Below are 27,813 nucleotides of genomic sequence, written 5' to 3'. Positions count from 1 at the left end.
TTTAATACATGGTGATATAACAGTAACCAATAATGAAATAGGGCACCCACAGCAATATGCCAGAGGGAAGGTTGTGTGAGTGTGCTTTCTGCCTCAAAGCACATTGTTGAACAGACCCAACCCTTTTCCTTCGTACGGCAGTGTGAGATAATGTCTGTGCGATGAGATGGAGGGAAGGGAATGATGGAGGCTTTGTGATAAGGCCTGCGATGACAGACGGGACCACTCAAACAGAACTGTGGTCCTGGGTGCTTCAATCCAGTACAAAACACAGCGAAGAAATGACTAAACAGAAAGCAGCAGCAGACACAACATGGAAACCTGGACAGAGAGGGATAAGTCCAGTTTCCCAGAGGAGGATGGACAAAATGGTGTTTCATGCAGCTAGCCACAAGGGTGCAACACGTGAAAACCCATGGGTTACCGATTCCTGCAGTTCTCGGTTCAATATTTTTAGACTGCCCTTGGCTACAAGTAACTGAAAGTACACACAGTGTAAGTGCACACTACCGTCACCGTGCTTTTAATCCCGAATGGCAGCGGCCTCAACAAGTTTCCATCATGAACAACAGAGTCCTCAGTTTGTATAACCATGCTGTGCGTGTGTGTGTGTGTGTGTGTGTGTGTGTGTGTGTGTGTGTGCGTGCGCGTGCACACAAGAAGTTAACATTGGATGTTTTCCCCGATCACCTTATTTTCTGTAATAAGAGTTTTTCCCTGAACTGGAGCTCACTATTCAGCTAGGCTGTCTGACCTCGGTGCTAAGGATTAATGCTGAGAATTATGACATAATGCCTATGATCCCCAAGATTATAGACACACACCAACATACCTTACTTGTACATCATACTGGGCATCTTATTTAGGTCCCTATGCTTGTGTATCCATCTGATCTATTGCCTCAGTCTCTAAGTGTATTATTAAAAAAGTATTAAAATAATCATCTCCTCCATCATGAACTTCTCAACCTGTCTTCTACTGGCTCACTGAAGCCAAGGCACTCAGCATAAGCCACCCCAACATATACACATACCACCTCTTATGCTGAATATTTACAAATACGTCAAAAAGTAGGTACAAAAAGATGTCTCTGGATGTCATGATTTTTCTTAAAAGCAGAATTTAATCCCTGTGTGGAAGAGGCAACAGCTTATCCTCAAAGTGAGAAGACTAAGAGAACTCTGCATGGTGCTGGCAAAGCAATAATAAAATATGCCTATGTGCCCGGTGATGATGATGATGATTTTGTTCATTCCCTGGGGAAGATAGCAGATCCATGCCTTGCTCACTCATCACCAGAGACTCCTTCCATAGCTCATGGGAACAAACAGAGATCTAAAGCCAAACATCATGAAGGGGGACACCTTGGAAGACTCAACCCTAAAAAGGATGTCTCCCTCAAATCCCTCCCCTTGGGGCTCAGGGAACTCTGTGAAGAGCAGGCAGAAAAAGAGTCACAGTCAGAAGGGATGGAGGGTACCAAGAAAACAGGGCCCTCTGACTCAGCATGATCAAAGCAGATATGAACTCGGAGACCGCGGCAGCGTGCACAGGGACTGCGTGAGTCTGGTCCAGACTGGGGTCTGGAGCTGCAAGCAGAAATGGGCACACCGCCATTCCCAGCCAGGAGCTGTCTCCAATTACAGCAGCCACCTGCAAATGGAAAATCTGTTTTCCGCAGGGACACCTCACTGGGGAAACAAACTACTCTTTTGCTAGGCTCCATGCACAAGGCAAAAGGAACTCATCTTTTTCTCATAATGTTGTCGGAGTGGTTTTTTTCTTACAGGTCCTTTGTATCTGTACGAAGACTTCCAGTTTTATGCTTTTAAGGGGAATCCCCGTGTGTGTGTGTGAACGTCTGTGTTTCTGTGGATGTGTGTGTTTCTTCTGCTCTTTCTTTGGCTCCTTTTCTAGTCTGGCTGCTTTGCCATATTCTGGCTTGTTAGTTTTGGTTTACCTTATTGCATTTCATTTTATTATGATTCTGTAGATGTATGTGTGTTTTTCTAATGAGAGACAGAACGGTGTAGATCCAGATAGAAGGGGACGTGAAGAGGAATTGGGTAGAGTAGGAGGAGAAACCTTAATCAGAATATATTGTATGAAAAAAAAAACCTATTTTCAATAAAAATATTCTTTGACTAGTCCCTTACTTAACTAATTCTAAGTGCTACTTTGGGGTTCTGTATCTCTTCAATGATTCCCATGTTATGCGAAATTGGTATTAAATAAATGTGTATGCTTTTCTGTTATTGATCCATCTCATGTTAATTTAATTCTCAGGCCTATCTGGGACCCTGAAGAATAGATATGGTGTTTTCCTGCTTTTACCAAGCAATCTGTCCCTGCTGCACAGTGCAGATTTTAAACATGCTTTTTTCTCTTTTGCTACTCAGCTCCTGTTAGCTAGTCACAGCCTCCCTGAAACGCCTTCCTGTAATTGTACTCTTCTTTATGTTCACAAAACATCAAACTCTCCAAATACTCAGAGCTTCTCTTTCTGCAAAGTACTCCCATTAAGTCTCTAGAACCTGCACCTGACCCCAGCTTCTTGGGACGGAGAGAAAAGCCGTGAAGAAAAACTTAGTGCAAATAGTTGAAAAATAATTAACAAATTGCTTCAAAATGTTCAGCATGCTCTAAAGAAGAAATAATGGGCTATAAGGAAATGGGGAGGAGCAGACCCTAAAGACCCTAACCTACATGACCACTAAGGAAAGCCTGGCAAATCAGTCAAGGATGGTTTAGCCGAGGAAAACAAAACAAAACTGGATTTCCAGTAAAAGGACAAACATGCAGAATTGCCTGGGGACAGAAGAGGAGGGAATACAATAGATTTCAGGAGCTATAAGAAACACCCATTAAATATAGGACTGAAGATGCAAGTGTGGAACATTCCAGAAGGTTGTGGCCACTAGGGCAGGTAGGACTGCAATTTCCTTCACGCAAAAGATCATGCACGCTACCACCCAGCTATGATCCCTGTGGCACACAGCACAGAAAGGCCAAGCTGATCCCTGCAAATCCACATTCTTCAGCAGCAGCAGCAGCAGCAGCAGCAGCAACTGCTCTAGGACCAGCACAGCTGGAAGACAAGGTCATTGCTATGCGTGCATACATGCATACAGCTAGTCTTTTAGCTTGTACCCCTCAAAACTCCTCACTGATTGGACTTAATAATAACATTTAATAATATTAATGGTTCTTAATAGTATAGTTTATTTTTACACTTTTATATGTCTTTTTTTTTTAACTATTTCTTTTAACTTAGTGTGGGAGTTTTCTGTATGTGGAGAATCTTGTTAAACTGAGATATGATTGTTTGGGGTTTTTTTTTTTTGAGGCAAGATGACTAAACACTATATTATAGATACTATCAATTATACAAAAATGGGAGTCATGTAATTACATTTCCATTTTAAAATAATTTTTTCAGAAGTGCTTGAAACACACAGACATGGTTGCAAAGACAATTTTTTTCTTAATAAGCCCCAAATCAGCTATATGTGGTTGAAGTAGGTAATTCTCAATTGGTTGTTTTCTTCCTTTCTTTTACTAAACAAAACTAAATTATAGCAATTTACTGCTGGAAATAGCACAGCATATTCAGTATAGTTCACCGGATCACTTTTGTTGTGTCTGTACATTGAACTGCTTGCCAATTATGACCGTTAACAAGGTTTTTCTTCAAAAAGAGAAAAGGATTTATTCCCTTAACTCAGAACATATATGCTGGGGTAAATCTGAGGGGCCTCTCTGCTAAGGAATACGTTCTTATTAGAGTTGCTGCTCCCACAATCATGCCTTCTGCCAGACGGATACAGTGAATAAATGATCCGAGGATCAAGCCCACTCACTCCTCATTCTCGACAGCAGGCAGTGGACCCTCATCCTCTTTTGACAACCCATGAGTGGTGTGATAGAGAGACCCTGGGAGTGAAGTCGGCCGATGGCGAGAAGGGACGAGGAATCCTTCACAAATTCATCTCCCTGTTGCCAAAGGGAAAAAAGGTGCTGGCGGCAAGCTGTGTCATCAAGGAGGCCTCGTGAGGACAAAGCCACACAGTGCGTGAATATGAGTCAAGCAGAGTAAGGACCTGCCTGGTGTATGCCTTCAGGCTTCCCTCCCATGCTAGAATAATGACGTCACGCTGGCATGCATTTGCATTCTAACATACAAGGGTGTTTCCTTGGTGCAAAATTATAAAACTGATAATACATATCGGCTTAAGTTACTGCCCTTGCCAGACCCAACAATAAACACTCATCATTCAGATACGATTTTCTACATGTTCATTTAGAGAGGGACCTAAAACAAATTTCATTAACACCTCAACAGGTTATGAAGGTGTAAGAAATATAGGCCGCGAACTAATTAATTTAACTGAACGTTTGGGTGATGGATGGAAATCATTAAATAATGCACAAATGCAAATCAGTGGATGCATTCTCTAGCTAGAAATGAGAGCAGTATTTTAATCTCTTTACATAAATTTTACAACGTTGGCTCATGGGCCAAACCGAGGCCATATCCACTTTCCATACACAACACACAACACTTGAACAGAAATGCTACAAAGACACCGGTAGCATTACCTGGCAACAGCGTGTGAGAAATGATGACTTGTTGATCACTTTAAGCTTGCAAAAAGGTCTGTTTGGATTACTTTACACGTGGTCCAGTTTACCTGTTTATACCTCTAAGTGTTTGTGACCTTTTATATCTATGCAAATTCATTAACATATTTCCAGCTCAGTCCAGATTTATGTAAAACAACAAAAGAAGAAACGAGTAGAAATTCAAAAATAAGAACACAGAAGTAAATAACTACACATGCTCTTTTGCATTTTGCTTACCAGACCTTCCTTTCTAGCAGGCACAAATCTTACCTGCATCTCTTTCTCTTTTATCTTCCTTTGGAGCACTTTAAGACACTTGGTAAAATCGGTGTGGTCTTGGTCAGGAGTTGAAATAAGATCGCAGCCCTATATGTTCAAGACAGAGAAAGTTAAGAATAAGTAAAGATTCAGCACGTGTTGAACAGGACGAGCTCTGCAAGTAAGGGCATGCTCTAAAAGTAAAGATGGGCTACCGTTAGATAAATCCCATGAGGCCAGTTCTACCCCCTCATTAGAATCAGCATCATTATCTTCGTACCTTTTTTTGTTTTTGTTTTTTTTTTCTCACACAAAGGGGCACACCAGGAATGAAGTTGCAATTATAAGATGATTATCTCAGTCATTTTCCCTAGGAAAGTACATATTTTACAATTTAATCAGCCCCTCAGAGACACTGATGCGATAACATTCAAGATTAACACAAGGACTTTGTACTAGTATAATATTTATGCTCACAGTAAAATTACCTGCATGGAAATAAAAGTGTATCTTTAAAAACTCTAATTTCTTTAAGCAGACTTCACCACATGAGTTACACGAATGGAAGAGCTGGCATTATTATTGAACTAGTGATTGCATTTTATACTTCAGGTAAAATCTGGTTAGCAGTCCTGTAAGATTCCCTTATAGTCCTGCTTCTCCACGTGAGCAGCAGTGGAGAGAGCTGGCCCCTGTGCACTTTTGTGTCTTGAGCTATCTTTGAGACGTTATGGAGTGAAATTATAACTTCTTTGTCTTCTTTATGACATCTCACCATCTGCAAGACACTAAAGTCTATTCCAAAGGACAAAGCTAGAAGAGTGCAGTTCAACATCTCTTGTGAACTTTGATGGATAAAGAACCTGTGTTTTTGAAAAGACATCTTCTTTCCCAATGTCATGCAGAGGCAAAGATGTATAAAATCAGAGTGGGAAGGAACTCCATACTTCTTAATTCTGGAATGAAACAATTCTTGGACTCTTGACAAGCAGCTGAGTAAGGGAAAGTTAAACATAACCCAGTGTACAGAGAGATGCCATTCAAAGAGTTTTCAAGGATACAAAACACCCATACGGACTCCTAAATTATTCTAAGAACCATCCTCAGTAGATTTAAGGCTTCTTCTTTTACCTCAAGGTCTCTTTAAATGTGTCAAGCTCAACCTGTGCTTTATTCATTTATGGCTTCCTTACAATGAAGTGACCAGTGAAAAAATTAATTTCTCACCATCCAGAAATATATGATGCTCTAAAAGACATATATGTCATCCTTACAAGATCAAAGACATAATTTCCTGACCCTAAAAGAACATTGAAATTTGCTATAATCACCAAGCAAGGGCATGAAGAAGTAGCTGATGTAAAGCTAACAGTCTGAAAAAGAAAGACATATGCGAGTCACTTAGGGATATTAATAAAGTGACAGATAAGGCTGTCACCAACTACCATTATATGGAGAGCTCCCTGAGGGTAGGAATGCTGTTTCTTTCTGTATTGTTTCCCATTCTGGCACCTGTTGGCTACACAGTATGTGTCTAGTAAATATTTTCGTGGTGTCTACCTTTTGCAGTGTAGGAATATATGATACTAAATGTGTTAAATGCACACATATTTGTAGATATTTATAGGAACGTGCATTGGCAAGATGGGCAGCATCTTCTTGTTAAACATACTGCATTTAACAACTGGGATTTGTCTTTCTTTTTAAAATATTGACAACAGAATAACCACACAAAGGGAATAAACCTGAACAGGCAAACACAAAGAGCAACAGATGACTCACAGACCAGCCTGTGTTCCAAGCTATCCCTGTACAATCAACAGGCAGCGACAGAGAAAATGCCAACTGGCAGGGTAAAATCGAGAACCACTGCAATATCTTACAGATTAAATGAGACCGCAGTTGACCCGGTGACTTTTAGCTACATAGCACTATTTACCGCCAACATTGTGGATACTGCCAAGTAGGAAATACAGTGAATTAATGACCCAGGGCTAGTGAAATCATGTATCTTGAAGACAAACCACTTCAGCAAGCCCCCACAATATCTAACTGTGTTCTAAACACTATCCCTATGCACAGGTAAGTGTCGGTCTCACCTTACATCAAAGAAACTTCCCTTTGGAACAGATGGAGACCCTTACAGAGACCACAGCTGATCGAAACACAGAGAACAAGAGATTATATGGTGCCTGCCTCCAACTGATACCTCTGCAACACAACCCCTGCACAGAAAGCTCAGGGGTCATTGCGGAAGAGGAAATATTGTAAGAGCAGGAGGAACAGGAAGTTTGCTGTGACAGAAGCTACACATTAAATGACTACCTTAACAAGGCCCAAACAACAATGACACATTGGACATGCTAGCAAGGGGCCTCAACCCTAGACAAAGAACTATGGCCAACAGGGGGCTACTGAGAGCAGGAGGAAGTCTTCCCCAGGGAGAAGCCTCCCAAACAGTCATCCAATACCAAGCAGTCAGCCCTGAAACCGTATGCATGCAAGTAACATTCCAGGAACTGAACAGGTTATAGCTATATATTTGGAGATATACATACATGTGCATGCACATATACATTTATGTGTATAAATGTGAGCACAATTGTAAAGGAGATCATGATTTTGAGAGAGAGCAAGGCATATGTGTACATGAGAGGGGTTTGGAGAGAAAAGAGAAGGGGAAATGATAAAATCCTTTTATGATTTCAAAGAAATATGCTTTGATAAAGGGCCCTGACCCAAATGAGAAAGGCTAGGTTACCTGACTCTGCCTCATCACTGGTAATGGAGCCACAAAAGAATTCCAGGTCAAGATGAGGAGAGAGACTACTAACACTGGAAAGTCAAAAGATAATAAAACCAAGAATTTATACAAGTCCTGCCTGAGGCTCTAAAGGCTATCACACTTTGGGAACTTCATGAGCAGAAACATTTCCAAGTTCCCTGTTGGGCGGTTTTCAACTTCAGTGAGGAGGCCTGCTAAATGAAATCCAGCCCAAGTGCAGTAACAGCTAAATATGACTTCCTGACATCCACAACTTAGGTCACAGGGCTCACATGATGTGAGCTGGATCTAACCTGACAGCCTCCTTCCTACAGTCTAGCCTCCAAAGTCAGGAAATCTCATCTCTGCAAAGGGAAGGGAAGGAAGCAATAGATATCCGGCTGTGAAGACTATGAACAACAACACTGACCAGCATGGTAAAGACACAGAAAAGTGGAATCGTGGCATTCCTAATCTTGTCAGTAACCAACTGTTGTACTGTAGGCCCATTCAACAATGGCAAACTCAGGCCTGACGCGAGAAAGCTAGCCAACTCAACTACCTGGCAGAAGTGAGATCTTCAAATGAGAACCCACTACCTCCCCTTTAAGAGACCAGCATAAGTCTTAACTATACACTGAAATGTATTCTTATACTCACAGGTAACTGTAGCTCTCACTCCTTACCATTACAGAAGTTCCCAACCAGACACAATGTGGAGATCAACAGATCGCTGGGGCTCCAGGCCCAATGGATCAGTCTACAACATAACTATTGCAGCTCCGGGAACATTGTGGCGGAGGGAAAGAAAAGATTGTTACGTGATCAGGAATTCTGACCTGAGACTGTGTCTCTGAAAAATGGCTGATTAAAGCAGACTTCAACGATGACGAGATCAAGACACGCTAACATGCAAAGAGAAAGCTCAAAATGACCGATCTGCAAACGATGAACAACAGTCAACTAATGACTACCGAGAGAAGTAGAAATACCCTCTCCCAGGGTTGAGATCCATAATTAATTATCCGATACAAGCGGTCAGCCCTGAAATCATACGCGCATTAACAATAAACATCCACTCAGCTTATTGCATTTACATTTTTTTCCACGTGTACATACGCATGTAACAATAATGACCTAAGAAAAAGAGGCTATCGATTTAAAAGTGAGAGGGATACATGGAGCCGGTAGAAAGCGGGAAAGTGATGTAATTATACTATAATTAAAATACATTAAAAGTATTTAATTTAACTTAATTTTAAAAATAAAGAGGGCAGGAAGTTGGGAGGAGTTATTTGGGGGGGTTATAGATTTGGAAGTGGATACGGGGGGGGGATGTCATAAAGTACATTGCATTCAGGTTTGAGCTCTTCAAAGCACAAATACAAGTATATATTTAAAGTTGACCCCATTGTTTCTCAGTCCGCTAGTAAAAGCGTAAGTCTAACAAAGAGGAAGTAGGAGTCAACCAAGGAAAAGGTGGTACCAATGTAAGCTATCCACCCGTGCACACCCACATTAGAAGGGGCGGGGGGGGGGATAGGCCACGGTGAATAAAAGCAAACTTGACAGAGACAGAAGCTCTAGAGCTTTGAACAGTTTTCACTGGTTCAAGCCGTCACAACATAAGACATTCAGGCTCCTTGGCTTCCTCTTGCCATTCAGAAAAACACATAGAAAAGCTTGCTAATGTTTAATGTGTTTCTGAAGAATGTCGTTTTCAGTTTATTCTTAAATCATAGTGGTTTTTTTTTTTTTTTTTTTTTTTTTTTTTTTGGCAGATAGTGTGGACATCTGAAGTACTATTTTGGCTTTTGCACTAAGACATTCTCTGTAAAATAACTTTATCAGGAAGCCCTGTACTTGGGAAATAAACATGCCTCTGCTAATATTGAAACAGCCCTTTTTGCAGGCTTGGTTCTGTTCAGTGTTCAAAGTAGTATCACCAGATCAGAAGGCAAGAGACATCTTGAAAAATTCTTTACAAAAGCAGCTTATGTTTCATAGTATTATAAAATGTTTTATGATTCATATATAGAGTTATGTGTAATTGTTCCAAGCAAAAACTACCTTAGTGGTTTATATTATTTACAATCTCTGTATGTGGAGAGGAGAGAGAGAGAGAGAGGGACAGACAGACAAAGACATAGACATTGACACAGAGAGAAACAAAGATCCTCAAGCTTAGGAAAGTAACAGATGCTACCCATCTAGTCCATGATATTCTACATGAAACTTGCATAAAACTCATCCAAAACAATAAAGAACCAAGCCAACCAAGGGAAAATTTTAAGTGAGATAGTTGAACTTGCCCCTCCTCAGACTTACAGTAATTAAAACCAAAATGTTGGCAAATGGAAACAACGGAAGATAAGGACCCCCAGGGCAGCGGTAGCCATCCCTGAGGTACACAGCTACCTTCAAGGAATCTTACTGGTACTGGTACATTACAGGGACCAGTAATGTGCGCCTGTTGGAAGGACAGCCTTGAAGGACGGGGAAGAAAGAAGTAAATATACGCATATGCACACTTGGAATCTGAACATCAGACAAAAAATAGAGCGAGGAAAGTGATCAGACTTTGTTGTAGGTGATCTCTTAAATAAAATAAAAAAAAAATTACCCATTCTACTAAAAAAATAACAACCAAAAAACAACTTAAAGTGAGAAGGAAACTCCTAAACACTATAAGAGACTTCCTACCTACAAAGAGTGGCTTCACTATCCAGAAGAAGGAATGTCTAAGAATTGATAAAGAATGAGTAATGACAAACAGATAGGAAACTGATGTTAGAGAACAGGAAATAAGTCAAATGTGTCAATAATATAAAAAGATACCGGTGTTTATCAATCAGAAAGTGCACACAAAAATCACACTGAAACGCATCTCACACACATAGATGCAAATAAAATGGTGGCACAATCAAGCTTTACAACATTTTGATGGTTAAAAAGGATGAACATAAAATACACGAAGAAACACACATCTATCATATATGTTCATGAGGTATAGTCCCACAGACATGTAACTGCACACAGTCCCATAGGGAACTGTTCTAGAACACCGGGGACACTAAACCCCACAAGGCTCATGTCTCATCTAGAGTGGAGCCGCATTAGAATACAACCCATGCATACCCTCCCACAGACTTAAAACCGTGTCTGTGTTTACCCGCATCACATCCCGCACGAGTGAGTGCTAGGCAGAATATCTTAGTGAAGACGGGAAGGTAAAAGTGTAGGCGTGCTCTCTATGGATGGAATCCTGTTCTGAACTCCCTTTCAATTCTTGAGTGTTTGAACCTCAGAATGCAGAACCCACCCATGGTTACAGTAACCGGTCATATTAATCACCATGTATATATAATTAACAAGGTTTTGTTAAAGTACAAAGAAATGCAAGGCATTAGAATTTTTTCGACTTAGCAATGAAACAAAGCTACCTTGAATTTTATAGGCAAATGTACTTAAGTTGGTTGATAATTACATATTTGTTATTTTTATAGATTTATGCCTTATGTGTTTCATACAGCTCTTTTGAAATTATCTATAATTTCCTACTAAGTAAAGGCAGATGAGTAGGCTCAGTTTTGTAGTGCTAGAGGCCAAAAACAATCATTAATACTGATCAAACTCAGCCTTACTCCATCCTGCCTACTAAAGAAGTACAATCCTACAGTAACAGGAAATTTATGACTAATACACTTGAAACCTGAACAATTCTATTAAAAGTCTACCACATTATTATATCAAGTTAGACTAGATCACCATTTATTGTCTTATAACTGGTCCTAGTTTCGCTATATGGAATCATATAAAGTTAAGAGCATTTTTATTTTATTTTCTCACATGGCACTTCACTGAGCCTGACTGTTAAATCGTTTAAGACAGACTATCAAATAACAAAAACAGTCCTTGTAGGCTTCAGAAGTGCTCAGATATGATAGAGAAGTGTTTGTTCCCTGGTTGCACGACCATCTAAAGACAACAGTGATGAGGACAGGTGATGTCAACTCCCTTCACGAGAACTTCAGGATTCTCACTGAGCCGGGTATCTGAAAGTAAGGCCCACAGTGAAGGTCTGAACACTTGGATGATACCAAGTGCAGTATACACTATGTGTTTCCTGTGCATGCTGTTTTTGTGACTCCTTCCACGGAGGAGACGTAATGCAACGTCTGAACCTTTGCCCAAGGCCCTGGCAAAGTTCACACTGGGGAATAATGAAATTATTGGGCTTTCTTGCAGAGCATAGGCGAGGAGTTTCTTACAAGGGTATGAGTACCTCCCCCTCCCCACAACTGGCTACACCCACAAAGTGTTACTCAACAGGGATGCCGGCTTATGTAGCAACATTGATGGAGCATTTTCCCTGTCCTCCTCACTTGTATGTATTCTAGCCCTTCCTCCAGGTCACAGGTGGATGGGGGCATCTAGATATACAGGGGGGAATCTTGTGCCCTGCACTCCTCACCAGCCAGCTGGGATGATCTTATACAAGGGGGCACAGCTGGACTCCCCAAGACAGAGGCTGCTTGGCTTGGAGGGGAAGTCACTCACACCACCCATATAAACCTACAATAATGCTTGACTCATAACTCAAGCATAAGGGAAATTACCTGAAAATATGGCCCACACCAAACAGACTTTAACAGCATCCAATCCCCGCCATTAGCAACACCCCACCTTTTTCCTGTGACAATGTGAAAAGACACGATGCTTATCTGCCACCTGTGTGGTAAGCTGCGATGAGACGGACAGAGGTCAATGTCATAGGTGTGGTGCCCAAGGGTTAGGTGAAGAGTTGCTTGCACATAAGCAGCTGCCATGCTAACCAGATCACCTATGAGAGGCCCCCGACACAAGAGATCTAGATGCTGCAAGACTTGGTGACGCTACTTGTAATGGTACATAGTTTAAAAGTGTGGCTTCTCGTTTCAATTCCTAGGGATTTTTCACATAATGTGTTGGGACTTGAATGGACGTTGACTAACTGAATCTAAAGGAAATGAAGCCACAGGGAAAGGAGGCCCACCATACTCTGCAAGGTACAGCAAAACATGGTAAAATGAAACGTATCTAAAAAATAACGTCCTGCCTAAGCCAGGCATTTTATTAAGAAAATGTCATAAAGGATTAAGTATTATAGACTATTTTAAATATGAGGGCATAATATCTGAAAATAAAATAATTCCTCAAGATGATTTATGGTAAAATAACAAAGAACTTACCAATAAAAGTTACAAAAGAAAGTTTTTGTATTTTTTTTTTTCATTCAAATAGCGTGGATCCTAGTCTCATCAGCAAAGCAGTTGTTCTCAAGTGTCTACATAAGAAGTAATCATACATAGATGCACTCAAAGAGACTTATACAGCATCCTGTAAGTGATGAAGTTCCAGGAAATAGATAAATCACGCCACAAAAGCTATAGTTTAAGATCCATTGGAACTCAAGACAAGTAAGAACTTAGAAAAATGGCAACAATGACTATAAATATTTCATGAAGGTTCTACACAGGAGATCACTCACATAAAATTATAGGTAAAACTATGCCATGAGGTATGAGGTATTAAATAAATGTAGAACATTAAATCATCAATAATAGTACTCACCAGAATATATTAGTTATCTAAATCTGCTGAATTAATAAGCTAACAAATATGGGAAGGAATATGAAAATTAAAGGCTAAAAGTAATATGAAGTAGAGAACACAGAGAAAATGTATTTGTTGGTAACGGAACAGAGTAGTTGCTCAAACAAAGAATGACATTCAAAAGTGCCTGGGGATTTTTTCACTCCAATAATTCCCCTGCAAACCAGCAGCTCTGAAATCATGACCTGCAATGACAACAACCCAATGACTGTCACCAACGCCATCGCCATTTACACTACTATTGCTGCCGTTACTGTTTCAACTATCACAGCCTTCTCCACCTCTACTACAGCCATCCCCCATGTCACCCCCATTGCTATGGTAACCACCAGCATGTCATAACTGCAGCCATGAAGTGTATGTGGCTGTGAATAAGCCCTATGCGTTTGCTACGCGGATACAACGGGAAAACGATGTTTACTACCTTGAACTGCATGTTCTGCCCTCCTAGAAATTTCAGAATCCTCACATTGCCATGGATACCCACTGCCATGGGTACTCCTAAGCACACCATATATCTCAACACCTATGGAACCGCAGATCTGGCTCTTAATTAGTTATCAAAAATACACGTTAAAGGTACTTATTTCTTCCCTACAAGTCTTAACTTACAAATCTAACCTAATCAGATAACCTTTGAGATTCTTCTCATTTTACACTGGCTCACTCCTAGCATCCCTCTGTGAACTAACTATACAGAGAACAGTGTTCATGTCAGAAAATTGTCCCTAAAACGAGATAGTCAATACATGAAAGTTCTTCACAACGAACTCTTTTCCTTCCTTGGACTCTGTTAAAATTTCATCCTCAAGAGGCTGTCCCGCCGTCCTATTTAATGAGTCAACTAGGGAAGACCTGTTCGTGGTACCTCTAGAATTCCCTTACCCTGCTCAGAATTTCCAGACTCTCTACAAGGCCTATCATGTCTTAACACTCTGTATGCTACTTATGCTCTCTTCACACTAAGAGGTACTTTCTGTGGAGGTAGGGCTGCTGTATCCTATGCACTTAGTGTTCTTAAAATTTGTAAGGATAGAATACTCAAAGATCTTTGGGCAGGCAGGCAGGCAGGCAGGCAGGCAGCTACATCCTCTAGAGGGTTCATTCAATAGATGACATGGCAATCCAAAAGAAAGCTAGACTGCTAAACTTAACGTTCTTGAAACTTACCAATGACAGCAATGCTTCAAGTTTGAAATGAAGCAGGCTACACTTTTCTCTCAAGCCAACAGCATTCCTTGTTCTTCTTATGTTAATGTAAGAACAAGGCAACTCCTGCTGCCTTTGCTACTCCCAGACCTAAGTTATTCAGATGGCATTGCTGAAAGCATCTAGCCAAAGTGTGTGAAGTGATAGTTGTAATAGAAAGTCAACATCTGGCCTCTCCCCACCTTCCACCCCCATTCTTCAAGTTCTTGACAGGAACCCTTTGCTAAGACAGGTTTGGTTATTTATTAATTAATTAATTAATTAATTAATTTATATATTTTTTTCTCTTTTGGTTTTTCAAGACAAGGTTTCTTGTGTGGCCCTGCCTCTCCTGGAACTGGCTGGGCGCAGACTCGGAGATCCGCCTGCCTCTGCTACCCGAATGCTGGGATTAAAGGTGTGTATCACCACACCTGGCTTGGTTTTGTTATTTTGAAAAGGGGGGGGGGGGAGAAAAAAGAAAAAGAAGAAAAAAAGATAGTGATGGGAGATGTCATTCTGTATATATGTTTCTCTTACTGGTTAATGTATAAAGCACTGTTGGCCAATAGGAAAACAAGATAGGCAGGACTAGGAGACAAGGAGGATTCTGGGAGATGTAGTAAGGGAGTCAAAATGTAGGACCAAGAGAACAGAACTCCGGATCTTCTCTCCGGTAAGATAGGGCCACATGGAAATACTTAGACTAATAGAAATGGGTTAATATTAACACAGAGCTCGTCAATACAAATGTGAGTAACAGGCCAACAGCTTTATACCTAATACAGTGTCTCAGTGTGTTATTTTGGGAGATGACCTGGTGTTCTTAAGCACCTATCCATTTTACCAGCCCCCTTTTACTATTAGATTGTAATAATAATAATAATAATAATAATAATAGTTAAATAACTATTTAAAGTTAAATATAAATTGCAATAATTCCTAATTATGTAAAAAAAGTATAGAGCTAATTGTTTTACTTTTAGCTCAATAGCTCATAAGAACTGAGCAAATTGAAGAATAGAAAGAGAAGAGTTACATTAACTGAGGCAGTGCTTTAGATTTGAGATAATACACTCCTGGAAAAAGGAGTCAAGATGTGATACAAATCACACCCGAGGCAAAACTTCTTTCCTTGGGACTAGGAATGTAGGCTCAGGCTAACAGGAGTCAACCCTAGTACCAAGCTAGAAAACTTCCGTCTGGGAATTTATTATATATTACTGCAGGGCAGAGGAACCCTGAGAAAGGCATGGCTTTTCCCATGACTAGGGGAATCTGTGCCCACATCTTGGAGGGGAGGAGGTCCCCATCAGCCAGTGAAAAGGAGTTTGTTAAACAGAGGTGGCTGAATTACAACTCTTCGCATAGTCTCTTCATTTCTAAACGACGGACTCGGATGAACCGGGCAGTGGGTCCAACACGGGGAAACAACGGCAATGGTGTGACTCTGGGTATTGAATATGGCTGCCTGTAGGACGCCATGGCTTCCTTCTGACTGCTCTGACTGAAGTGCTCTCTATTGTCTTGAGTAAGGTGCAGTATGCAAGGACACAACAGCGGTGGGTGCTTTCTAGCCAGAGAGCGTGAAGTAAGTGCAGCTTCGGGGCGAGTTAACAAACACGGGAGTATATGAAAACAAGACGCTGTAAACAGTTCAGGGTACCGTTGCAGCAAGTTCTCATTTACTCTAAGAAAAAGGCGTCAAGGAAACATGCAGATGTCAGGGACAGAGCAAGCGACTTAGTGATGAAGAATTTCTAGAATATGGCCAAGGATGAGGGGGCTACTGAAATATCCCCACTGACATCTGTGACAGACACAGACACAAAATGCTGTCAAAGCGGATCCCGATAACAGCAGCATCACAGATAACCTAGAACAAGACGAGGTTTATGTTCAGTGTGGTGTATGTATGTACGGGAATATTTCTATTAAATTTACTTTATTCCTTATTTATTTATTACTTATTTATTGAACTTATTTTTTAATTTAATTTTACATACCAACCAAAGTTCTCCCTCCCACCCCTCCCCCTCAGCGCAACCCCCCCCCAATCCACTCCTCCCTACAGGTAAGGGCTCCCATGGGGAGTTAACAAAGTCTGGAAAGTTAAGTTGAGGCAGAATCAATGGCCCCAACCCCCCACCTGGGCATTAAGACTAAGCATGGCACCTTTGGTAACGAATGGGCTCCAACACGCTAGCTCGTGCACTGGGGACAGACAGATCCTGGTCCTACTGGCAAGGGGTCCCTCAGGTAGCCCAAGCTTCAAAACTGTCTCCCACAGGCAGAGGGCCTAGCTTCAAACTCTAAGGTCTGTGTTCAGCATTCATTTACTTTTAACAGATTTGCATTCATGTATGTTAAATTTCTTTGTGTGTAGGCGTTTTGTTTCTTTGTGTACAGTTTTGTGTGCCTGCTGTCTGTGGAGGCCAGAAAGGGGCATCTGGCAGGAAATGGGAGTTACAACCACGTGGGTGTCAGGAACTAAGGCAGGGTCCTCTGGGAGAGGACCTGGTGTTCTTAAGCGCCCATCCGTTTTACCAGCCCACCCTTTTTACTATTATAACTAACCTATTTTGTTAATATATAAATACTTTATATTTCACCACAAATGTCCCCACAGGCTCAATACAGAAAGCTTGCTCCCTAGCTGATGGTGTTATTTCAGGATGGTAGCAAAAACTTCAGAAGGCACAGCCTAGCAGGATAAGTCACTGGGACAAGTCCCAGAATTCTGTTTCCCGATACCCACTACCTCCATCCCCTCTCTCTTCCTCCCTCTTCTTCCTCTTTTCCTCCTTCCTCCCCCTCTCTTATTCCTGACCACGGTGACAGTCAGTTTTACCTCAGATCCACAGCAACAGACCCTGACTTTGGTCAGAAGTTGGGAACCAAAACAGTAACATGCCCACATGCTCTGAGGCAGGTTAACAATGAACACAGTCAGTTAACAAGTCCAACATGGGGGGGGGGCAGTATTCCTCTAGGTCGGAGCTCAGCAAACTTTATGGAAAGAGAGAGAAAACCCTTCCCTTGTTAGCTTTAGGAGACCACGGGCCTCTGTCCTAATTACTAGACCCCCATCTTTAAAGAAACAGAGGGGGGCAACTAGGTTCCCCTAAACCGGAAACTTTAATTTCATGTGGTTTTCATGTATCATAAAGTATTTATTGCTCCGCTTTGGATATTTTCAACCATTTGAAATGTCAGAGCCACCTCTGGCTTGCCAACACTGCAAAAGCAGGGAGCAGAGGCTGTTGTCATTCACCAACTGACACATGTCTGGGCCCACAAGTGGTTCTCCTGACCATGCCTCAAAATCTTACCTATGTGCGAAAAATTTAATAGGAGGAAGAGTGTTCAACAGTTTAAAAAAAGTCACTCTGAAACGTGTGTGCGCCTTATTCTTCTACAGAGGATTTCAGAAGAAATGCCAAGTTACTGATCCACTCTATAGGATAGTGTGGGGTGACAGGCACATCACTGACGAGCTTCACCACAGTAGGAGAGGGATCTTAGACCTCAGGTGCCACACTTCACCCTGCCGACCAAACTACTGTTAATACTTCCTGCGCATTTTGTAGATGTTTACAAAAAAACACTCTTAAATTTACTGACCACTAAAATAAATTATTACAAGGCAATGGGTGTCAATAGTAAACCTAATTTCAAAAGACCAATGCAAAAGTCATTAGAATGCCATTTTTGATTACTTAATTTATGGTTTGCCAATAATTTTGCTAATGTAGGTTAATGAGCTTTTACATTTTGCAGTTATAAAAACCTTTCAGGTTAGATGATGCTGACTCCTCTAAAACTCCTTAATGGGAAATAAAACAGATCTTTAAAAAATAATAATAGGATATTAATTGTGATTTCATGTAGTATCTCTAAGAAGAGACTTCACCTCATAAAATAAAAACAAGGAGATAAGTCTAGTAAAACATTACCACACTTGTTTTAGGTCAAGTCACTTAGTACCCTTCCATCTATCCAGGATAGGAAATAATTGTACAATTTAACCTGTAACCATTTTATGGGGCTCTGAGACATCCATGGTAGCTTCACTGTGTTTATAAGGTTACAAATTCAGAACTTCTAGTTCCTCCTAGGTAACATGTGTACATGAAGTTTACAAAGTCTAACGCTCTTTCAATAAACTTTAAGATTTCTGTTCAGTAAAATACAGTGTAATTCTTTGAAAGATCCAGATAATCTCTAAAAGTATCCATTTTAAACTGTAACCAATTGATAATTGACTGGCTTCCTCGATAAACTGACAAGAAAAGTCAGCCACTGGCCATGTGTTGTGATAAATATTAGGTGCTATGTAAGTTATGCTCTTCAATCCCATGAAAAGTTAGTAAGGTAACTGTAATTATCATGCTGTGGCCTGCTCAGATGGAAAATGTGAGAGATGAGGTAACTTGCCAAAGGCTAAATGCTGATTAGACATGACACTGAATGACCTGAAGTTCACATATTAGCCAACAAAGCCTTGGATTCACCCCTGTTAGTAAACTGTGCGTTTTGGAAGTTTTGAGAAGAAACCTGACTTTAAGCTTAACTTTCGTTTGCTTTCTACAGGTCAAATCTGTGAACATCCTTTAGCATGTACGCATTCTTGGATATCATGAGTACACGCAGCTTCCATGTGAACAGAGATTTGGGAAGTCCCATGGTTCTTGTTGTCATTCTTCAGGGGCTATGGTGTTTGGCTGTTCCTTAAAACAAAACAAGCAAAAGGACCAAAACCTTTCATTGATTTCCTTCCTTGCTAAATGATGTAGCCTTGTCATTCGCCGATACATAAAAACATAAGGACTATTCACATTAGTGGGGTGATGCGTGACATTGTAACATGAGTAATGTTTAAATAGGGTGAAAATACATCTACTTCCTTGCTTATTATTTCACTGCAGTGGAATCTTTCAGAATGCTTTGCTCCACCTTCTTGAAATAAACATCACTGTTGCTTAAAGTCCCTATCATATGTAATAGTGTACCAATACTAGTTGTCCCTCTCCAGCTGGAATACGGAATCCACCGTTAACCTTTCCCTAGCCTCTGGTAACCAAAATCAGACTCTCACCTGTCAGGAGACGGACAGTTTTTAGAGTCAACATTTGAACAAGACAATGACAGCTCTTCTCGATCTGTCTTATTTCAGTTAACACAGCAATTTCTCTTTGGTCACTGCTGTTACAAATGATTGGATGTACTCCCGATTGTAGCCAAATGGTCTTCCACTGTGTGTATGTACATCACTCTGTCTTCATATGTTTAACGTGGTTAGACAGATGTTTCCTTTATGTTTTGCTTTGCTTTTAGTTTTTGTTATAGGAATTCTGTTATAGAGTAAACGTTACTGGAGAAATTATTAGAACACTTTTTAAGATCCCTATTTTATTTATTTATTTATTTACTTATTTTGGTTTTCCAAGATGGGGTTTCTCTGTGTAGCTTTGGAGCCTGTCCCTGAAATAACTTTGTAGACCAGGCCGGCCTCAAACTCAGAGATCCGCCTGCCTCTGCCTCCCAAGTGCTGGGACTAAAGGTGTGTGCCACCAATGCCTGGTGAGATCCCTGTTTTGTTTCTAGAGTGTCTTTAAAAAAATATTCTAAAAGTGTACATCCTGTTGGAAAGACAAGAATGTAAAGAGGCTTTTAAAATATCCATAGAAAAGATAATTCATGAGGTTTTTTTATCTTGGGAATTAGGCTATTATCAGCAATCAAATTGTTTAAGGGAAAGATGACATCCACCAAAGGGGAAGGAAAGAGAAAGTTAATTATGAATTATAACCCAGAGGTGGGTGTTTGTCTACCAGAAAACTGAGTGGCTTAAGGGAACTAGAAACTAGTGAATAGAAAGAAATGAATAATCCCTGAGGACGGAGACACCAAGATCAGCTTTAATGCTTGCTCAGACGACATGAAATAGTTTCCTATCCACTTAACATTATAAAAATCTATGTGGATTTTATATAAGAAGGTAAGAGTATTACTATTTTAAACTTCTAGCTTTTACATTTAATCTTTCCCAATTCATCACTAAAGTTATCTTTTTTTTTTTTTGCACATATAGAAGATGTACACTGAAAACTTTCTTCAAAAATCTTATCGTGGTGAAATTGGACACATTAAATTTTAATAGTCATATCTCAAAGTAATCCTTTTAAATGAATTGACTAGAAGTACATAAGTAGAAGCTGGCTTTCCAGGCTGAGGACATAACAGGCAAAGAACAAGATAACATGTACCTTAGATAATCAAAGATACAGATCTCGAATTAGAACAAACACATTCTCAAACTTTCTAAGAATTGCAACAGTTAGACAAAACCAATTAGAAACCCTAGAGATCCATGTGCATGGATACAGTTACAAAAGCTATTTGTTTACCTGCAGAGAGATAATTTTTTTAAAAAGCCACCTTCTATTTGTTTGTTTTCAAAAGCATTGTGTGGTGGGCTGTTGGTCTAATTTGAATTACCAGCTTCTTTACAAGCACGTCTATTTCCCACACTACATATGACTTTTTTTTTCTTTTTAAATCACCAAATGGCAACTATGAAGGATGATTTCTCGAATGAGAATGTCCCGTGATTAAACTTTTTGGAACTCAAAGTAACAGGTACCTCAGGCATTCCAATATTCTCTTTCTAGCCTTCCATCCAATTTCACTTGTAGCAACTCTGCCTTTGACTCCAAACCTGAGGACACTCTAATCCAGGGTCACCTCAACTGCTCTATGTATTATTGCAAAATAACAATTCTTCCCGAGATGGAACTGAACAAAAGTTATAGCATTTCCAACAAGAAAAGTCATCGCTCTGGCAATGCAAGTCGAGTATCTTCAGAACAAGGTAAGGTGTTAAATGGCCAGGAAAATATGGATGGAAGAGAGTCCAGAAGGGTAGTCTTCTTCTTTCATTTTTAACATTTTATTGATTATTTGTGAGTTTTGCACTATTCATCTGCATCCCACTCACCTCCCGTCCCTCATTCTGCCCTCTGCCCTTGCAACCTCCCAGCCTGAAGCAAAACTTAAAAGCAAAATGAACAAACAAACAAACAAACAAAAATATCCCAAACAAAACCCAACCCTAAACACAGAAAATATGTCTCGAGAGCTGTAGTGAGTCACACGGCACACCATGTAGCCTATGCATCGTTACCTATAAGTGTTCATAGCAATGAGTCATCGGAGTCATCATCGCATTGGTCTGGTTGTATACCTCTGGCTTCTGCTACACTGTCCGTACTGGACCCTCACTGGGATTCCAGTTGTGTGTCCTGATGTTACAGTCCTGTGTCATGAGAACCCTGCAGGTTTGGATCGACAGGTCAGGCCCGTTCACACACTTCAGCAGTTCACGGATGAGGTGGATCTTGGGGTGGGTTATCTTGTAGCCCTGGTTCTGGGCCTGAGTGCCGCTGGTAGTGAGGGGTAATGAGGATTCTTCCTATCTCATGACCTTAGGGCCAGCTCTCCCACCCACGAAAGGCATCGATGTGTGTGTATGTGTATGTGCCTGGGGGGGTGCGGGGGAGGCAGTGCGTTCCCTCCGTCAGTATCTTCTCTGTAAGGCACCTGAGGGATGGGATGAGGTCCCTTGTTCTCCTGCCCCCCAGGCCAGATCCCCTGTGCCCATGTCAACACAGTTAGCTCTATTGTGCTCCCAGGGCAAGATGAAGGGCCCACTCTCCTGAATCCTTGCATCAGGACTCTTCTCTCCTCATTTCTACAAAGTCCAGGATGCAGGTGAGGAAGAGGTGGAAATATTGAAGAAGCTAGTATACTCGGGTGTTCAGGTACTCTACCCATCAAGGGCATTCTTCGGCTGTCTCCAGAAAGGCTAGGATGTGGGTGGGAAGGGGCTGGAATACTGAAGATATTCATGGCTAATGATGCCTGGTTACTTAGACAGCAAGACTTAAGTGGCAGAAAATGCAAATCCTGCGCAAAGGAGAGGAGACGGCAGTATATCTGGATCATGAGAAACACTGCTCTATTTTTGAGAAATTCCCTATCATCAAACGAGATGAATGGAACATAGCAACTAGAAGAAAGCATGGGATCTGGGGGCAGACTGCCTCTTTATCTCAGTTGTTTTTCAATTAATCCCTAGCCGTGTCACTTTGTAGAAGTCACTCAGCATCTTTTTATTTCCAATTATCTGTATGATACAGGTAATACAATATTTCTCTTAAGTTACTACCAACACTAAATGGATTTGTAATGGAAACACGTGTGAATTGGTATATTGTTAAATCATCAAGATGTGTCGCTACTACCTTAGTGAGCTCTACTAGTCAATGTATTGTAGAGCAATTTCATCTATATTCTTCTTGACTACTTTTAGAGAAGTTTAGAATCACAGAGAAATTAAAAATTCCTCCTGGAAGTGTGCTGTTGCTAGTCACGAATTGCATTCTCCATTGTTAGCATCTACCACAGAGTGGCATGTTCATTATAACTGAATCTAGAGACATATGTCCTTCTTAACCTAAGTCCACAGTTTACACTAGCATTCATTGTCAGTGTGTGTGTGTGTGTGTGTGTGTGTGTGAGAGAGAGAGAGAGAGAGAGAGAGAGATCACATCATATGGCCTATTTTCAATGCCCTGAAATCCCTCTTTAGGGATGCTATTTTCTTTTTCTTGTGGGTTTTAAAAAGAAGACTAAGCTCATATAACTTCCTTGAAAAGTTTCTGGAGTAGTGAAATGAGCTTAGCAGCAGCCAGGTACATTCTAGCCTAGCTGGAAACTAATACAGAAGAACAGGTGTTGCCAAGTAATGGGTAGACATTCTGGGGTGAAAACATTTGAAAAATATTAAGGCAAATTTCTACTTCTGTCAGACTTAACTCAAAATGGCACTGTTCACTTTGGGTTTCCAGGAGAGATAACATGGAATGCCGAATTTCCCAAACTCACGTTGTCTCCTGTCTCTTTTACGGGAAATGTCATGTAAGACGTGTGCCTTGATACTCCAGCGCTAATAGAAGGCCTCGTATGGGCTGCACTGAGAACCTTCTAGTTCTCAGCCAGGGATGCCAAGATGAATAAATAGCCAAGGATGTGGTTTCACTAGGTCACCTGTTAGCAGGCCTAGGGAGGGAAACGGTGGTAGAACTGTTTATCTCAAGCTCTGCAAACACGGACAGGGGAAGAAATAACAAGGGAAGAAATAAAAGGCGAACAGACAGGGACCACTAACGAGCAGGGCCCCTCTGCCAGGCGGCAAAGGAAGAGAGATAGTTCCAGAGACCCTGGGGAATACCACGCGCAGTACAAGAGGACTGAGGAGGGCAGGTATGCACGCGGGGTCATGCGGACCTCACTTGGGAGAACTTATGTTTAAAGGCCAAAGGCTCTTCCTTCCTCATACCTTAAGGTTATTAAATCAGGTCACACAAAACAGGCTGATGCATGTATATATATATATATATATGCATATGCATATATATGCAATATATATATATATATATATGTATATATATATATATGCAATCAATTCAATTTGAAAGCACCATGGTTGAAGCAAGCGCAGGAATTAAGATACCTTCAGGAGACAGTTTCACACGATGTTCCTTCCCAGGGCAGTCTCATCATCCCCTTGGTGAGAGATGCTAATAAAGGTTAGGCAGCCGGTTCAGAGAATGTACAGAACCTGTCACTCACCGTCAATGGAAACTGCCTGTCTGTAATTCCCTAGGCAACAGCTTTCCATCGCAGCAGCATATGCTAATTAGTCTTCATCCCTAAGCTTACAGATTTGCTTGGCTCAGAACGTTTGCTTCATTTTGTTTCTATTTTTTTTTTTAAGAAAAGTATGCACGTGAATGGAGTTGGCCTTTGAGCACTGTATAGTTCACCGTGCTTACATAATAATAACCAATTGCGCCAACTTTAAAATTTCTATCAGTCCAATCTGTTATGTTCTCTACCTTCCTTAATTTTACCACATCTAGATTTTATTGACATGTGGGTCGGAAGAACCGAAACAAGAGACACCACCCACTAAGGGTGAGAATAATAATATTCATGAAATTTAAGTAGATCAGCACAGATATTTTTAACAGGAGACATTCAATGAAATTTAAATAGAACTGAAGCCAAGGCTTTGTCAAAGTCAAAAGATAATTCTGACGGATTCTGATAGCTGATTAGAAGTAAATTCATAAATTGTGTGCTTAGAGAAAAGAACCGACAAGATATATTTTAAAGCAACAGTAATGAGAAACAACAGATATTATTAGGAAGCTCACAGGACAATAACTTCTGAAAGTAAAAGAAAATACTACCACGTTAGACTAGAGTGTTAGCATTTCTAGAACATTCCTGCACCTGTATCATTGTTTGACCATGGATGTCAGAGCCATGAAACATGATTTCTTTTTTCCCCACATGTGAGAGTAAACACCTACGTCTGTAACAACGTAAAAATAATTTTCGTTGTTTAAGAAAACACTATTATTTTTTACAACACTAAATGTATGCTATTATGATCCAAAAATATTACTTTTTTGACACATAAACGTACACCTATCCTCCCATTCCCCACTTAAACATCTGTAATCATTAGCCTCATTCTTGAACTGCAATTAAAATTCACCGCATTACTTAATGCCAGTAAGCCACTTACGGGAAAATAAAACATTCTACTCAGCTGTCAACTAGAACCCAGTTTCTAATGATTTTCACAGAGAAAGTTATATGTAAACCCAAATCCCATTGATAAACTGCAACAGAAACACCCCGAGATAGTTGACGGTTGTGTGAGGTAACACAAGGAGCTCCTCCAGCTCACTGCACATCTACAAAAAGGGACGTTGTTTAAAAGCTTTGCTTCTCTTTGATTTCCGTTGAAATTTGAAGCAGGCTTTAAAACTTGGGAACTGGCTTCAGCAACATTAGGTGATAATATTTAATCAGGAAATATTAATTTAATAAAAGTCAATCCTAAAAATCCGTGCGATGTGCTCACATTTTCCTATTCAGAAAAAAAATCACAACACAATGAAAGACAGGCAGGAACAAGGGCATCTGTCTGTCTTGATCCCGACTTCTATTCCCGCAGCCCCGACGAGGCCTCACACCTTTGGCGCATAGTAGAAAACTGGTGGTCCACAGCACAGCCTTTCTGCTACCCTCAGTCAGCTTTGCCCTGGGGTTGGAATGTCCGTCCAGGGTCATCTTTAACCCTGCCGCTGCAGCTCTACAGGATCCTTAGGTAGCATGTTCAATCATGCAATATTCCGTTTTTAATTAATCCTAGGTTTTTCATTTATCTTGCAGCCCAACTGCAGTTTCCTCTCCCTCCTCTCCTCCTCTCCCTTTCACCCCATGGGTGTCAACAAAGCATGTCAAGTTGAGGTAGGACCAAGCTCCTCCCTTTGTATTAGGGTTGGGCAAGGCAAACCAGTATGAGCCATGCATACAATATTCTTTTTAGGACAATAAAATTAGAGACCAAACCCACAGAGACAGCTGACCTGAGCTCTTGGGAGCTCATGGACTCTGGATCAACAGTTGGAGAGCCTGTGTGGGACCAACCTAGGCCCTCTGTGTGTGAAGGACAGTTGTGTATCTTGGTCTGTTTGTAAGGCTCCTAGCCGTGAGATCAGGACCGGTCCCGGTCCCTGGAGCCCAGCTGGCTTTTGGGAACTTGTTCCCCATCTTGATTACCTGGCATGCCCTTGTCGCAAGGGGAGGAGCATGGTCCTTCCTCAACTTGATGGGCCCTGCTTTGTTCCAGCCCATGGGAGGCCTGACCCTTTCTGGATGAGGATGGAGGGGGAGTAGAAGGGAAGGGGGTAGATGGTAGTCAGGGGGGAGGGGGCAGGAGGAGAGGAGGGAGGGGAAATTGTGGTCAGTAGGTAAAGAAATGATTAAAAGAATGTTAGTTGAATAAAATTAAATTTAAAAAACTAAGAGATCAGATTTCAAGCCCCATGCTTGACGAATGACTTGTGATTTTACTATTCTGTCTGGACAATGCTTCTGGTGTTTTACAGAGCTTTCAGAAAAGCTCAAACTCTTGTTACAACATAAAGGGACATAGTTTTGGTCACCAGTGTCCTAGCTAAGCTTCTAGTACCACTCACCCCAATTCTTCAACAATCTTTGCTAGCTGAATAATTTATCAGACTCCCAAGTGTTACTGATTTTCATCTTGGCCCAGCCCTTGCACCCTGTCCCTGAACTGAGGAGTGGGGTAGGGTGCGTGATGGAACTGTGAAAGTAAAATCCACACCAGACACATCCCATTCCTGGTGATGCTGTGAGATACCCATTCCCAGGGACACTAACTAAGCAGCCTCTGCAAGAAACGGTCAAGGAGGTTCTGCTGAGAAGCAGCTGCAGCAACTCCTTCCGAGTTTCCACAGGATTCTTTCACAGAAACCACCGGAATTAATTAGACTTCAACCTGTCACACACAAGGAATCATGATTTTTTTTTTTAACTTTTTATTGAGTTTTTTGTAGATTTCACGCCATGCAAATCATTTCAAATCATCAGTTCAGAAACTGATTTTCTGCCCTGAGTCAAAGAAGCTCGGAATCGCCCAGAAAGTGAGAGAGAAGAAAACGGGAAGAAAAAAAAAAAAAAAAAAAAGAAAAGAAGTCAAGCAACAACAATTTAAAAATAAACAAACAGCGAGCATTATTAACAGACATTGCTCACTGAATTAAAAAGTGACCCGGGGGGGGGGGCGGGGGTTGGAAGCACAGAGATTTTCTAGTTGCATGGACGAAAGGTGAAATGCAGGCTTGTGTACTCTTTGCCAAGTTCAACCACATACAGGCTCAATGCTGGCTCTGATCATGACTGTAACAATATTTCAACACTCTAAAGTTCATCTTTACTTTCTTTACTAGAGCCCAAGTCTGAGCTCACTGAAACCTCAGAGCAGCCTGGGGGGGTGGGGTGGGGGCAGACGGATGTGAATGAGAAGATAATGTCCTTTCACTTGTGAAAGAGCTTAAAGACTGTTGGAGTTGGCAATAATGGCTTATAGAAATTGTGTGTAATGTTGCATTAACTTGTAATTGTCATCATTATTGAACTCGCAGCCAAACGCTCAGGGTGCGCTCTATGGGCGCGGTAACCGCATGAAGGGCACCACCTCTAGGAGCATGCCCGGTAACTTCAACGCTCGGGCACAGGGAGAAGTGGACTATGCCACCTAGAACCATTCGGCTTAGAAATGAGGAGGAGTGGCTGAACATAACTTTTGAAACTAAGTCTTAGAAAAAAATATAGGAGACTTTTCAAGACTGAAAACAAGCAAACAAGAAATATAAGAG

General features: G+C 41.0%; 1 protein-coding gene across 2 annotated transcripts in view; it reads right to left on the bottom strand.

The window, feature by feature from the left end:
• Tpk1 (thiamin pyrophosphokinase 1) overlaps window positions 1–27,813 on the bottom strand; it is a 263,282-nt gene that overhangs the window by 117,819 nt on the left and 117,650 nt on the right. For both annotated transcript variants that reach the window (XM_051174710.1, XM_051174711.1), the window contains exon 5: window positions 4,894–4,989. In XM_051174710.1, coding sequence (XP_051030667.1) covers window positions 4,894–4,989 — 96 coding nt within the window. The remainder of the gene's footprint in view (window positions 1–4,893; window positions 4,990–27,813) is intronic.

The sequence above is a fragment of the Phodopus roborovskii genome, unplaced genomic scaffold (genome assembly GCF_943737965.1).
Source record: "Phodopus roborovskii unplaced genomic scaffold, PHOROB, whole genome shotgun sequence".
Classification (NCBI taxonomy): domain Eukaryota; kingdom Metazoa; phylum Chordata; class Mammalia; order Rodentia; family Cricetidae; genus Phodopus; species Phodopus roborovskii.
The sequence above is the reverse complement of the archived record's forward strand: the minus strand, read 5'-3'. Positions and strand labels throughout refer to the sequence as shown.